The sequence below is a fragment of the Erythrolamprus reginae genome, chromosome Z, assembly GCF_031021105.1.
Source record: "Erythrolamprus reginae isolate rEryReg1 chromosome Z, rEryReg1.hap1, whole genome shotgun sequence".
NCBI lineage: Eukaryota > Metazoa > Chordata > Lepidosauria > Squamata > Dipsadidae > Erythrolamprus > Erythrolamprus reginae.
The window spans coordinates 100226882-100242773 of record NC_091963.1 but is presented as its reverse complement, the minus strand read 5'-3'; the positions used below and the strand labels follow the sequence as shown (position 1 = coordinate 100242773).

The 15892-nt window shown below is 39.9% G+C and overlaps 1 protein-coding gene across 2 annotated transcripts in view; it reads right to left on the bottom strand.

The window, feature by feature from the left end:
* NMT1 (N-myristoyltransferase 1) overlaps positions 1-14412 on the bottom strand; it is a 45058-nt gene extending 30646 nt beyond the window's left edge. Inside the window, exon 1 of one of the 2 annotated variants that reach the window (XM_070727985.1) lies at positions 14261-14412. In XM_070727985.1, the coding sequence (XP_070584086.1) occupies positions 14261-14367 (107 nt within the window). In that variant the 5' untranslated portion in view covers positions 14368-14412. Of the gene's footprint in view, positions 1-13949; positions 14054-14260 lie in introns of those variants that run through there. The other variant, XM_070727986.1, reaches the window with a different exon arrangement.
* Positions 14413-15892: the final 1480 nt, after the last annotated feature.

The following is a 15892-nucleotide window of genomic DNA, read 5'->3' as shown; positions in this document are numbered from 1 at the left end:
TTTCCTTTGATGTTCAAGAAATCTTTAATATGCATTCCAGTTTTGTGAGGAAATGAAAAAGGTTGATCATAGCATATGATATCATTTGTTTGCATGAGTAATGTCACTTGCTTGGCTATTACTCTGATGCAACACATTTTCCTTTCTTAATGATATTATGGCAATAATGTAAAAAACCTCAAAATATAGCAACTTATAATACAATTCCATACAATCAATACAGCATACACTATTGTTATTGAACTTAGAATTAAGATTTATAGACTAATAATCTTAATGATTATTACATTAATAACAATATAGCATATAATTATTTATCAACACAATAAAATTATAATCTTGCAGTGTGGGCAATCCTTCTGTGCTGGAGATTTTACTTTAAATAATATTTGGTTGTCAAGGCAACATGGGATGTTTTGGTGATATGGCATGTATTCAGTGGCATAATGAGGGGAGAGAAAGATTGTGAAGATTTTGAAGACATATCTAATAGAAGCTTTTGTTTATCCCGACCTACAACTTTAAATTATGAATTATTATGAACCATTTTCCAAATATATGTTCTTCTGCAACACTGCAGAATAGCAATCATTGTAGACAAATATTACCATTGATCGTCTACTTCAGCAGATTTGTTTCCGACAGATTCCATTTTAAAATTCTTCCAACAACCTTTGATGAAACATTTACCGTATGTCAGTTCTTTTGAATATTTTAATGGCTTCATTTAAATAGAATAAGTGATTGTTTTTGTTGTTATTTTGAAATAATTAAAGAGTTGAAAATCCTTATTGGAAATCACTTGGTATCAACAAATAGTACTCCTCATCATTCTTGAATTTAGAATTGGCATAAGGCACTAATAAGGTCTTGTGACTGCGATGAAAACCTTGTTTGTAACCATACATAGCAGGAGTTGTCAATTTGGTGCCTTCTAGTTGTTTTGGCCTATAATTCTCTTGTCCGTTAATTTAGCTTATACTAGAATTTATTTTATTTTATTTATTTATTTATTTAGTCCAATACACAATGAGGGTTTTAGTGGGTATATATCTATATACACATAGTAAAATACATGATGAAGGTTAAAGAGGAGATACTCATAGTAAAATATATCTAAAAGAATAGAAGAGAAGTTATAGGAATAGAACATATCAATGAAAGAATACAAGAAGAGATATAGGAATAGAAGAAAGGTATAGGAGATACAGGAGAGCAATAGGACAGGGGACGGAAGGCACTCTAGTGCACTTGTACTCGTCCCTTACTGACCTCTTAGGAATCTGGATAGGTCAACCGTAGATAATCTAAGGGTAAAGTGTTGGGGGTTTGGGGATGACACTATGGAGTGCGGTAATGAGTTCCACGCTTCGACAACTCGGTTACTGAAGTCATATTTTTTACAGTCAAGTTTGGAGCAGTTAATATTAAGTTTAAATCTGTTGTGTGCTCTTGTGTTGTTGTGGTTGAAGCTGAAGTAGATGCCAACAGGCAGGACGTTGCAGCATATGATCTTCTGGGCAATACTTAGATCTTGTTTAAGGCGTCTTAGTTCTAAACTTTTTAGGCCCAGAATTGAAAGTCTAGTCTCATAGGGTATTCTATTTCGAGTGGAGGAGTGAAGGGCTCTTCTGGTGAAGTATCTTTGGACATTTTCAAAGGTGTTAATGTCTGATATGTGATATGGGTTCCAAACAGATGAGCTGTATTCGAGGATGGGTCTGGCAAAAGAACAGCGATATTCGAGGTACAAAAAGCCATTTAATGACTGTTCAAAGTTACAACTAACCTCCACAAAACTACATACTATCCCATTTCATAGTTATAATGCCTGCAGTCCCCTGCATTCATTTGCCCTTACAACTGTCTGTAGAGATGCTCCAGCATGCCCATCCATTTCTCTCCATCCTTCCTTACTGCGTCGCCACAGGCACTAGGTCTACTTTGGATTTTACACATTCCTGCCCATCCCCAGTCATTGTTCACTTAACTTTTGAAGCTATCAAGGGCTCAGGAAGTTGCCTAGAAAAGGTCAATCCATTGTTGGGCCATGGTAGCTTTATGCTAACGCAGCTAATGCTGGGTCAACTAAGGTTACCAGTGAGAAGCAAATCAGAAGGGTTTCTTTTCACTAGAAATAACTTTAGCTCCCTCAGAATTGATAGTGTTAGCGCCAAGTTAGCATGCACTACGGAGAGCAGAGAAGAGGTATCTTAATGAAGCAGTCCACTTCAGACTCCATTACTGTTGCTATCACAAGGGCTACTTGTATCGTAAATGGAGACTGGTCAGAATTGTTTTAGAAGTCTGTAATGTGGTTCATTCTTTAAGTAATTGAACATTATTATCACTTTTAGCTTCTGCTATAAAAACATTATGGCAGACGATCCAGAACTTCCCAAAATAGCTTGCTTCACTGGTTATTAAAATGTTCCTTTCAACAGAAATTGAACTTCTTGAAATTTAAAAACATTGCATCAAATCTCTCTCTAATATATTGTCTGTTGAATCATATCCGCTCAAATGTAGAAGTTGGCATAAATTGTACTTGACAAATACATGTTTAATCAGCTACAATACGTTGAGCAAATAAACTTTCCTAGAGAGATAGCAGAAGTCTGGGCAAAATATTAAGGTGATAAGGAATCTGCATGCTTTCGGTTGTACTGTATATAGTGGAGAAATGAACAAAGAAACTAAGCTATGATGTAAAGATATAAAGTTCTGTAGCACAGATTAACCACAATTCTATAGAAAATAAAACACTTTCCATATAGCTCACATAATGTCCTATTATCAAAAATGTTGTGATTCTTTTTTCTTTTTTCTTTGCGTTAGCTGTAAATATGGCAATCAATATACATAAAACGGTAAAATACATCCCGTTACGACTTACTACTGCATAAACTCAATCACTGAACACACGGAGTGTTCAAATAGAGAATTAAAAAACCCCCCACAGATAAGCTGAATACAACTAAAGAAAATAGAGAAATGCAATTGCAGTGTGTCAGTCTTACATTCTAGATCAGCAGTCCCTAACCTTTTGGGTTTCATGGACCAGAAATGGCGATGGGAAGGGGAGTAGGGGTTTCACACATGAAATCTATCATAATTTTCGGAGTATATAAAACGCACCTTTTTACTCCATAAAAGAGGCTGATAATTTGGGTGCATCTTATACTCTGAATGTAGCTCCCCCTCCACCCAGCCCTAACTAACTGCCAATAATCTTCCCAGCTTTTACCTGCTTGCAAGCTCTTTCATTGTTACTTTCTGTGAAGAATGTTTTCCAAACCCTGTCTTGGTAGCTTTTTTTTTCATTGCTTTACTTACTCCAAATGTTTCTTTCCAGCCCTAACCAAGTGTTAGCAATGTTCCCAGCTCTTACCTGCTTGCAAGCTCTTTCATTTTTACTCCCTGCAAAGAATGTTTTCCAAGCCCTAAGTCTTTGCAGGTTTTTTTCCATTGCTCTACTTGCTCCAAATGTTTCTTTTCAGGTGCTAATGATGTTCCCAGCTTTTACTGGCTTGCAAGCTCTTTCATTGTTACTCTCTCTGAATAAAGTTTTTTAAAAGCCCTAATCAGGGGATAAAATAATTTGCTGAAGCTGACCAGACTAAGGACGCTAGCCAGATGAATACCTGATAAGCAGATTCTTTTCCCTATTTTCCTTCCTTCCCAAAAACTAAGGTGTGTCTTATACTCCGGTGCGTCTTATACTCCAAAAATATGGTAATCCTGCATATGCGCAAACAAAGCTTTATAGCTCGTCTTGTGTATCCCACTCCTAAAGGGCCACAGACCGATACTGGTCAGTGGATCAGAGACTGGGACTCCTATTCTAGATGAAAAAGATGAAGTAAAAATTGTCCTAAACAGTAAAAACAGTACTCTTTTTAAATCTATTTTATCTTAAAATGAGAACCATGCCATGTGCTGCATGCTAAGAACAAAAATAAGCAAGATGTCCCGCTGGATGTACAAATGTCTCCCAGTGACTGAAACCACACACAATAAAGGAAACAAATGTAACAGTGCAGTGATGCCGAATCTATGGCACACGTGACACAGGTGGTACACAGAGCCATATCTGAAAGCATGTGAAGTGTTTCCCTATGTCACATCCGCCAGCTGATTTTTGGGCTTCTTTTCAGCCATTTCCGCTTTCCCCAGGCTTTAGGAAAACCTCCTGAACCTGGGTATAGCAAAAAACAGCCCAAGGGGCCAACCGGAAGTTAATTCTGGGAGTTCTGTGCTGACTCCAGAGCCTCCAGAGGCTGACATGAGCAGGGCAGAAGAACAGGGGGAGGCTGTCATTATTTTTTATTATTATTTATTAGACTTGTATGCCACCCTTCTCCAAAGACTGTTCTCAATGCACGCATGTACAGAGCTGCCAGAAGGCAAGAACAGTTATGGAAGAAAGGGGCTACTCTGGAGTAAGGCTTGGAGATGATTGGCCCCTCTCATAAGACATAAAACAGGAGCAACATAATGTGCTTGTTGCGGGAAGCAACTTGGATCAATTCTTGTCCATGTAATTCATCAGATTCTTTTGGACTTTGCTCTGTTTGGCTTTGCAAAGCTACTTGCCTATTAGATCTTTGGCAGCATGTGAAGAGACATAAAGGTTGTTGCTTATCAGTCTTCCTTCAAAGTACCTTGGCAGACTTATTTCAGACTAATTAATTGTTTGGGACTTATTATGGCTGGGAATGAACATAATTCACAGCCACTGAAATAAAGAGTTTTTTGGGGTCTATGCTTGTGTTTTATGATTTGTCAGGAAGCCTAGGTTCTGACCTAGGCGAACCCCAAAAAACATTTTTAGTCTTATATCTAGCACACAGGAAAAAAATACAAGGTGTTAATCATTTCTCAATGAAGTGAGGCAAACAGGTTTTCTTTAAACTACAATTTAAAACATAAGAACTATAATATGCTGCTCAGTCACTTTTGAAATGGGTAGCTATATAAATCTGATATGAGGGTTGCAGTGGCTCAGCGGTTAAAGATGCTGAGCTTGTTAGCCAGAAAGTTGACAGCTCAGATTTAAGACCCAAGTGCCATGTGATGGGATGAAAAAGAGATGAGCATCAGCCCCTAAAAGTTGGATACAACTAGATTGGAAAGCTTTTACCTTTATAAATTTGACAAATTGTAAACATTTCAATAAAAAATTGTTTTGTGCTCATAATGAAGATACACATATTCTTTTTATTCATTAATTCAACAATTAGTAATATATTAATACTTTATTATTCCTCCCTTAATGGTTGGACTGTTTGGGGACCATTCAGTTAAAAGAAACTTTATGACTAGTCCTTATATGTTCCCATGGCCACATGGTCAAGACTTGAGTACTTTGCAATCAGCAAGTGTTGGAACAGTTGCAATGTTCCACAGCTATGTGGGTGCTATTTGCATACTTCACAGCTGGTTTCCAAAAAGCAGTCAATGGAGAAATCAGCAACAAAATCACAAGCTGCTTAAATCAAATTATGCTTCATGAACATGGGTGATTCACTTAATGATGACAGGATAAGTGAGATTGTAAGCTTGTTGTGATCATGTTTAATGATCATGTTGCTTAGTGATGGAATTACCAGTTCCAAATATGGTTATTAAGTGAACACTACTTATAATGCTGTTTTCATTCAAATGAAATCATATTTAACTCATATTCTAGAAATGGTTTCCTTCCAGGAATGTTAAAGTTGTTCAGTGTCCATTTGGATTCCCATAGATCTACACTTTTCTTTCTCCAAAACAAACCACTGAGTTATACAAGCTAGGTTGCACTAAAAGAATGCAGAATGGAACCTGAGTCATTTGGAAATTGACTTAGCCATATTAAGCATAGCCTTGCTTAAGGTACATCAATTCAATGTTAGGTCACATGGCAGAGAATAGCTTGTTATGATGACAATTGTCAGAGAAGCGTCAACCAAATTAATCTGAACCCTAAAGAAAAGAAAACCTAACTGAGCTTTTAACTATCTTGAATGCTCTCTCTCTTCATTGCATTTAAATGTTCAGAATTACTGGATTTATGCACATAAAAACCAATCTGGATCATCTGAATGAAAATATTCACTATCTAAGATGTGATTTAAAAAATGAAAAGCTCCTTCATGTGATTAAATCACATGGTAAGAATGACTCTAAAAAACAACTTGCAACAGATGGGATAAGCTTTGAAAGAAAACAAAATAACCTCCTTATATGCCTTCATTGCAAACATCACTATCATTTTCTAAATATTCCTAAAACTCTGAGCAAGACCTATTTATTTCTATGATTTTAGTCAGTCTAGCCAGAATATGGAATTGAAATTCAAAACACTCATATCCTTTCATTTTTATTCAGCTCAAAAACCTAATCCATTGCTCTGAGATTACTTTGGGTTACACTATGACTACATTGTATTGAATATTTTCACAGCAAACAGGAGCCCTTGAGTAGGAAACAAAAATGGTGGAGGTTATTTTTTTGGTCAGTTCTTCCTATACAGATAATTCTGAAGGGAAAGCTATTCAGTAAATCTTGTTTACAACTTAAACCAAAAGGGTTGAGGGTTTTTTCCTGCAATGTTTCAATTATCTCACCTGATACAGGTATAAGAAGTTTTTCGATCCCGCTGTTGCTAAGATGGGTCTGAGTTATTAAAAGAACAGTAGATCTGGGAGATGCTTCCTCAAATTTTTCAGGTTCTTAAAGAGTGGAATAAGTTGATTTGACTCAGCAAATCCCGAGTTATTATTTTTGCACAGTGCATCCAGAAATCATAGAAGAACATTTGGCAGTGGGGTTAAGGGTTCTTTTAGTTTTAATGTTATGTATTTTATTTACTTTTTTTTTTAAATGGACTAGTTCCAAATTATTATTTTTAATTTTTACCCACAAATACAACTGCCAATACAGCACAGTGATCCCCCGGTTATTGCGTCCCCGACCATTGCGAACAGGGTAATTTGCGATTTTTCAACCCGGAAGTCAAAATACCATCTACGCATGCGTGCCCTTTTTTTCTATGGGCACGCATGCGTAGATGGCAACCGGGAGATCAGCTGCTGGGCGGCTTCCCTGGGTCTTCCCCCTCTTGCTGGCATCAGCGAGGAGTTTCCCCACCGCCCACGCAAACTCCTCGCTGCCGCTCGCCCGCCCTTCGCCTGCCCACGCCGTTCGCTCCCCCTCTTGCTGGCGGGAGGGCGAGAAGCCCTCCCCAGCACCCGCTTGCCCGCCCTTCGCCGCTCGCCCGCCCTTCGCCCTGGCCGCTTCTTCCCAGCGGAGAAATTCCAGCCCCCACCTGGTCCCGCCCGATCCTCCTCCCTGAGGCAGCTCGCCCTCCCATGGCCGCTTCCTCCACCCTCCATCGCAAGCCCTCGCCACCGCAGCCAACGCGTGCTGCGATCTTCAAGCCCGGCTCCTTTCGGCCCAGCATCCCGGGCCAAGCAGCTGCCTTCCGTGACTGAGCCTGGCTGGCCCGGAAGATCGTAGCGCGCGTTGGTTGCAGCGGCGAGCGAAGCCAAGCCGGCAGCAATGTCGCCGCCGCTGCAGCCAACGCGCGCTACGATCTTCCGGGCCAGCCAGGCTCAGTCACGGAAGGCAGCCGCTTGGCCCGGGATGCTGGGCCGAGAGGAGCCGGGCTTGATCCGCTGAGCCTGGCTGGCCCGGAAGATCGTAGCGCGCGTTGGCTGCAGCGGCGGCGACATTGCTGCTGGCTTGGCTTCGCTCGCCGCTGCAGCCAACGCGCGCTACGATCTTCCGGGCCAGCCAGGCTCAGCGGATCAAGGCCGGCTCCTCTCGGCCCAGCATCCCGGGCCAAGCAGCTGCCTTCCGTGACTGAGCCTGGCTGGCCCGGAAGATCGTAGCGCGCGTTGGTTGCAGCGGCGAGCGAAGCCAAGCCGGCAGCAATGTCGCCGCCGCTGCAGCCAATGCGCGCTACGATCTTCCGGGCCAGCCAGGCTCAGCGGATCAAGCCCGGCTCCTCTCGGCCCAGCATCCCGGGCCAAGCAGCTGCCTTCCGTGACTGAGCCTGGCTGACCCGGAAGATCGTAGCGCGCGTTGGTTGCAGCGGCGAGCGAAGCCAAGCCGGCAGCAATGTCGCCGCCGCTGCAGCCAACGCGCGCTATGATCTTCCGGGCCAGCCAGGCTCAGCGGATCAAGCCCGGCTCCTCTCGGCCCAGCATCCCGGGCCAAGCGGCTGCCTTCCGTGACTGAGCCTGGCTGGCCCGGAAGATCGTAGTGCGCATTGGCTGCAGCGGCGGCGACATTGCTGCCGGCTTGGCTTCGCTCGCTCGCCGCTGAGGAGCCGAAGATTGGGGGGCGGCGCGGCTCTTTTAAAACATCGCCGCCGACATGGGGGGCTTGCTAGCACCCCCCCAAACCCGGGTTGGGGGTTCGGGGGGGTGCTAGCGAGCCCCCCATGTCGGCGGCGATGTTTTAAAAGAGCTGCGCCGCCCCCCAATCTTCGGCTCCTCGCTAGCGCTGCGGAAGTTTAAAACACCATCTGCACATGCGCAGATGGTGTTTTTACTTCCGCAGCGCTACTTCGCGAAAACCCGCTCGTTGCGGGGGGTCCTGGAACGGAACCCTCGCAACGAGCGGGGGATCACTGCATATGTTTTTTCTTTGACCTTCAGTTCTACAGTAAATGACATCTTTTACAGTTTTCTGCTATAAAAGGGATGGAGAAGCTTCTGAATCTGGGCAACCTAATGATGTATTATTATTTTTTTCCCCCAAACTCATTCTCCTAAAAGAATTAGCAGAAATTCATAATCTGCTAGTGGTATAGTAATTCTAACTAGTGTTCAAAATTTGAAATAGATCAAGGAACAAATAATTTAAAAACGTATTTTAAACTAATAAACTTATTAAATTCCTTACTATCATCCTGCTAAATATTTTCCAATTATTTTATTACATGTATTTTAACACCATTAGTTGGACTGTGGATCAGATAATTTGGGAGATTTTAATTAAGTTTTAGATTGCTCATTACATTACAATATTCCACTTAAATCTAATTTTTACTCATGGAAATTATTGCATGTTTATATGTTCAATCCAGAGATAAGTTATTTTTGACAGGAAACGTTTCTTTTCCAGCTTTCTATTGAACTTGTTGTTAATGACATTACTGTCTTGTATTTGGATAACAATAGAAGAAAGAGTTGCTCCATGTATTCCAGAGTAAATTTAAATATAAGTTTACTGTTGATGATACCTGAAGCATTTTTTAATCTAGACTACCTTTTGTATGAAAATTTCAAATAATTTATTGCTTGTAATCATTCAAAATTGTAATTAATATTAATAGAATAGTTTCTTCCCTTATTTTCAATACTCCAAGACATATAAACAATAGAATAGTAAATACCTGTCTAGTTAACATTTTCAATAAATGATATAAAAATTATGAACACAGAAAAGATTTCCAGTCTACATTGTTATCTCATTAAAACATACCTGTACTTATATTTTTGTCTCAGCATCAGTGGGAGTTTATATTAATGTTTTCCAGACAATTTTTTTCTTTACATGCACCCATGCTCCAATTTTTCCTAACAACTGCACTGCATTAAGAGAAATAACTAGTCTAAAGTCATCTGATGAGCTTTTGTATTGACAGCTGACTATTCCAGGCCAATATTTTGATTACAACACTTTTGTACTTAGATACCTGAACAGAGAGAATCCATTTAGTCAACTTCTAGCAGGGTGAACTTACCTATTTAATCAAAGCAAACAAAATGAGTTTCAAATCATGTGGTGTGCATTTACATTTTTCATTTAAACAAAAGTTGATTAGTTTTCCGAATTAGAAAATCATATATTTTCTAAATAATATGTACTAACTTCAGACAATTTATACTTTTTTATTTATACTTTTGATAGCAATTGACTTCAGTGGTCAAGTCTAAGAATATAAACACATAGGCCAAAGATGGCGAACCTATGGTATGGGTGGCATGTGGAGCCATATCTGAGGGCAAGCGAGGCATTGTCCTATGTCAGCTCCAGCACGCATGTGCGCATTGTTCTGCTGATTTTCTGCCTCCTTTTCAGCCATTTTCGCTTTACCCAGGCTTCCTGAACCCTGGAGATGGCAAAAAATGGCCCAATGGGCCTACCAGAAGTCTGGAGGCTTCAGTGAGGGGTGTCCACATGCACAGGAGGGCAGAGCAAGGGGTTGTGCACATGCACGGGTGAGGGCTTTGCATTATGGGTGTGGGCATATATATGCATGCTATTGTGTGTATGCACACCCTTTTGGCACCGGAGCCAAAAAAGGCTCACCATCACTGACATAGGCAAACACAATGAACTATTCACCTTCCCCTATTAAAGAGATTGCCAGCTTATGTTTCACTATCACTTCCCTTACTTCGAGGGAATAAACTAACAAATCAAAGCTTTGTTACACATATATTTTCAAGGCCAACTAGGAGATGCGTTATTATTACTGGGCAGAGACATTTATTGTTGATTTGTCTTGAAATCTCAACATTTAATAACCCAAAGTACAGTATTATTCTGTGTCTAATGCAAGAGATAACTGCCTGAAACTACCTGAAACTAAATTCAAGGAAATTTTTGTTACCCCCCTTCACTAACCACTTTCTGAAATATCACAGTTTCATCTTGCTCAAATAGTAATTAATTATAAAGTTCCACAAGATTCCACAAAAACATTATAAATATCACATCCCGTTTACCTCTTCACATGGAAAATATACTACAGTACACAAAATATTTTCTGTTCTAAGTACTCTGGGAATAGAGATGGACTAGATAAATTTCAGATTGAACTCAGAGTCAATTTTTTAAAAACCCTTGGAATATGGAATTACTCTATTTAAGGTAAGAAAGCCACCTAGAAAGCCAAGCTAGATTCAAAAGCACACACACACACACACACACCACATTGTGAATGTGTTTTTAAAAAAAGATGTTATGACCAGAAGCAGTTTTTATTAGATATGATATGTCAATTTAAATTATGGTCACTCCTGGAAAATAAGGATCTGGCTAATTGTAAATATGTTCAATGGTACCCTTGAACATATATCCATAGCATAGAAACATTTGTAGTATTAAGATTAATTAAAATGTTGGGTTTGATGTATAATCTGAAAACAGAACACCTGATTAAAATAATGTTGGAATATGAATCTGCCTGTATCCTCAAATCATCATCTGAACATACTCCAGCTGCATGGGAAAATAAAGTAGAGAAATCGGGAAACGAAGCAAAGTAGGCTATAAACCTTTGTCCTAAATCTGTGTTTTTTTTTTTTTTTAAATTGTTTTATTATTGTCAATGTTTTACCGATTTTTGAATTGCTTCATGTAACTTTTCAGGTATAACTGGAATAATAACTTTTTAAACAAATGAATATATGTAATGCAAAATTACACAGCCAGACAGGAAGAGTAGAGTCATAGCACTTGTGCTAATTTGGCTCATCTGAATGCCCCAAAATCACATTATACACAAACTGTATTGAAACAAAGTACATCTGGATCAATGCAATGTTAAATACTGCTTTGAATTCCATAATGGAATCAGATGTTTAAAATCAATCTTTGACATTCCATATAAAATATAATCTCCAAATTCCATTCTCTTCAGTTTAGTCTTTAACGTGCCATAAACAAAGAGTAGCTGTATTGCTTCTATATATTCGATTTTTAAAACAAAAATACAGGTCACATTCTACAAGGGAAAATTTTTATTACACACATTAACAAGACTGAATTAATTCAGATTCTGACAGCTGAATTGCCAGCTGAAAAGAATTCTGTAATCAAAGGTGTCAAGCATACCACCACCACAGCAATTGTATTGCTACAATTCTCATTGTGATGAGAGAATTAATATCATTTTCTAAGATGTCTGAATCTCAGATGTAGTGGATTGATTTTAATAGGCCTCATATTTACAAAAAAAATATGAGGTCTCAGTTTCTTTTGTGAATGAGCCTAGAGTTATTATTTTTTGCTGGTTCTCCCCCCACTCTGATATGATAGGCAAATATTCAGTACAGCTCCTACTGCATTTCAGTACAAGAGTGTATATGGATAGGAAATGCCCTAGCTAATTTCTGGATAATCATGAAATTGTTAAAGATGTAGGAGCTCCTTGCAGATAAATTATTTCCCATTATGTAGCAACATAATGGGGAATCTATTTTCACACATTATACAGTAGTAATAGAATTACACAATAAAAAGCTTGTTTCGTGAGAAACACAGGTAGACAGTGTCATCTTTGGAAATGGGGGTGGCTAGTTGACTGAGAAAGAGGTCATAAACATTCAAACATTGGCTTATCAAAGAAACTCTGCACATTACTCCTCTTATTATTGTGTAAAAATATCTCTTATTTGCTAACCACAGGAAAATCTAAATAAATTTATTATCTTTTCATTACCTGAATATTTCCATCAATGAACCAATATTAACTGGAGGACACTGGCATACATTTACAGCCTTCCTTCCTTTAGTTGCAGGGAGGATGTTACGCATAGTAAAAGGAATGTGAGCCTTATCAATGTTATGAAAACTTGCTACTTGTGTATCAGTTTGACCTAGTTTAGAAGAATATTGTATCCCAAAGCAAGCAGTTCTATACCGGGTTGCCAATTATCAGAGGCTTGCACATTCTGTACAATTCAAGGACTAGGTCATGCAATTCACTGTGGCATAAATTAAAAATTCCTGCTGGGATTTTTTTTTTTTTTAAATAGCCAAATACATTTTAGCTTGACATTTTGTATGCCTTAGCCCAGTGTTTTTCAACCAGTGTGCCGTGGCACACTAGTGTACCGCGAGACATGGTCAGGTGTGCCGCGAAGAAGGAAGCTCAGGTTCCGGTCTTGCAACTTTTTGCTGAGAGAGTGAGAGTGAGAAAGAGAGAGAGAAAGAGTGAGAGAGAGAAAGCAAGAGAGAAAGAAAAGAGAGAGAGAGAAAGCAAGAGTGTGAGAGAAAGAAGGCAAGAGGAGAGAGAGAGAAAGAAAGCAAGAGAGAGAGAGAGAAAAGGGGAGGAAGGGAGAGAGAGAAATGAGCAAAAAGGGGGGGAGGAAAAAAGAGAAATGAGAAAATGATTGAGACAGAGAATGAGAGGAAAGAGAGAGAAACAAAAGAGAGAGAGAAGTGACTCTTGATTTAAAGCATATGATAAAAAGCACCCAAAGAATAAGAGAGAAAAAAACCCAGCCATCACCTGTTTTTGGAAATGGTTCAAGAGTGTGTATACACACACACACACACACACACACACACAAGGATGGGAGGAGACAGGAATGGAAAAAGAGAGGAGAGTGTCTTAGGGTGTCATTTTGTGTCATTTTGGTTGGTGGTGTGCCTCAGGATTTTGTAAATGTAAAAAATGTGCCGCGGCTCAAAAAAGGTTGAAAATCACTGCCTTAGCCAATTCATAATTTACTCTGAAATATTTTCCCACTAACTTCAGTCTGCCTATATTATGATTTTTGCCTCAACTTGTTGAATTTCCTTTTTTAAACATTCATGCCTTTGCAAATATTTTTTTAGGATGCGTTTGAGGTTTTCATTGTAAGGAAATGGACAACTTCCTCTGCTGTTATAAACAATCCCTTAACCATGCTATGCCCATTTCGTATCATTACCTCAACACAAATCACTTGGTATCAGAAACTGCATGTTTCTGTCCTTTCTAAAACAGAATCTTAATTTTCCAATACTTCAACATGATTATTTGATTTTCTTTTGTTTTCGTACTGGCTTGCCTTGAAGCTGAGCTGGAGGAAGGAAAATCGTGATCTACTCTGAGAAGCCATTGTTAAAGCATACAAAACTCAGCTGAGATTATGTATTTTTTTTTTACTTCTATAAAAACAGAAAGCATCCCGAGCCATCCCCGGCCATAATCAACACCTTAATTTAGCCCAAGTCACCTAATATCTCAGCTAAGATATGGTCCCATTACGGTCTCGGGACACGCGTCGGGCCCGACAAATGCGGAGTTTTTCCAGTCATGCTGCTGTCGGCAACTGTGGTCGGCGACCATTGGTGCTTCTTTGGAAATAGGCAAAGCAACCAACCATTCAGCATACAATATCTAGCCCACCCACCCAATCAAGTGCTACGCAAAAGAAAGTGGGCTAGGCCTCGTCCACGTTCCTCCTTTCCTCCCACCCTTCTACAATAATACTACGGCGGTTCCACTCCGAGGAGTTTTGCTCCACCGGACTCAGCATCCGCTTGCCTTTGGTTGTAATTGTGCTCGTCATCGTTCTCACAATCGCTGCAATGTTGGTGGTTATTATCCTCGCCTTCTGTCCCCTTCACCGCTGTCTCACTGTCGTCCGCCATCTTGGTAAAGGGAAGCCTCGTCGACTGACGCGGTTGCGCAGTGCCCAAAGCCAAACCGCGATTGGATGCTCAACTGCAGTGCGCCGTGGGACTTGTAGGCAACAGTGTAATTAAGAAATCCCTTATTATGGCAAAAGAGGGCGTGGGACTAAAATTCCCATGAGCCTTTGTGGAAAAAAGGTTCCCCAATACTAAGCTAGCTATCTCTTATCTCCTCCGGCTCTCTTGCTAGTAGAGTTGCCCTAAATCACAGGGAAGATGCAAGACTTACTTATTTACAATTGCTTACTTATTTGTACCCCCACATTTTGACCTGTTTTATTAGTCATGCGGTCACATGACCCCGGAGACGGGTTCGTCTTCGGACAGCGCGGGCTCCTCGGCTTTGAAACGGAGATGGGCACCGCCCCCTAGCTAGCCATAGTGAGAGGGGAACCTTTATAGAAAGTAAAAATATATAAAAATAATATTACAATAAAGGCGTAGGACTCACATTGGGAACCATAGCTCTATAGGGAAGTTTTCTTCCATATAAGGGAGTTCCATATAAGGGAGTCCTCAGAAAGGGGCGGCATACAAATCTAATAAATTATTATTAAATTATAATTATTAATTTCGAAATAACCTCATTCTAGATAGGGTTTTTTTCAGGGACAGATTAAACCTATCTGCCTAGATTATTTTGTTTATTTGTTGTTTATTTGTTGTATTAACTTGACAGTTTAATTATATTTCATTAGATTTTATCAAATTCTTTGAATTGTAGGTGACATCCATTATTACTCTCTTCTATTTTAATCCTGAAACTGGTAGGTTTTTATCCAGTGGTTCAGAGCACTACGGAACCATCTTCTTAGTCTCTCTGAGAAACAAAATATTGGATTAAGATGGTTTTTGGACTGGTCCAGGAAAATTATTATTATGTCCTGAGAAGCTGGGAAGTTTTCATTCCAGTCCGACAAGGAAGTGGAGCAGGGAAATTCTGATTGGCTCCCTTCCAAAAGGGCTCCCTATTTAAACCCCTGTCAAAAGCAGGCAGGGGCTGATGTATCTAAACTCAATGCTCTTATAGATCAAAATGAAAAAAATTCAAAAGCCAAAATACTCAGCAGAACTGGAGATGTATTTGAAATTTTTGTATTAATCTGCTTTCTTATAATAAAGATATTTTTCCTGTGTTAGTTGGGGATTTAGACTTTAGTCCCATACTTTTCCTAGCAGGTGGTTCATTAAGTCAGTAGGACTCAATGCAGAGAGTGGATGGCAGGGGTTTATACTGAGTTGTTGGGAACGTTTTGGGCAAGTGGAAGGTAACACCACCAACTAGCCAGAGTCCACAACTGAACCTAATTGAAGTCTTCAGTGAAAAACATGGCAGGAGGCTTTCTTGTAAAAATATATTTTGCTTTTTTTCTTAGCAGTGTCACCCTGGCATCGTCCGGGTGTGCCCTCTCCTCAAGAAACCTTCCCTGGACTCAGCCATACTCAATAACTACCATCCAGTCTCCAACCTTCCCTTTATGGG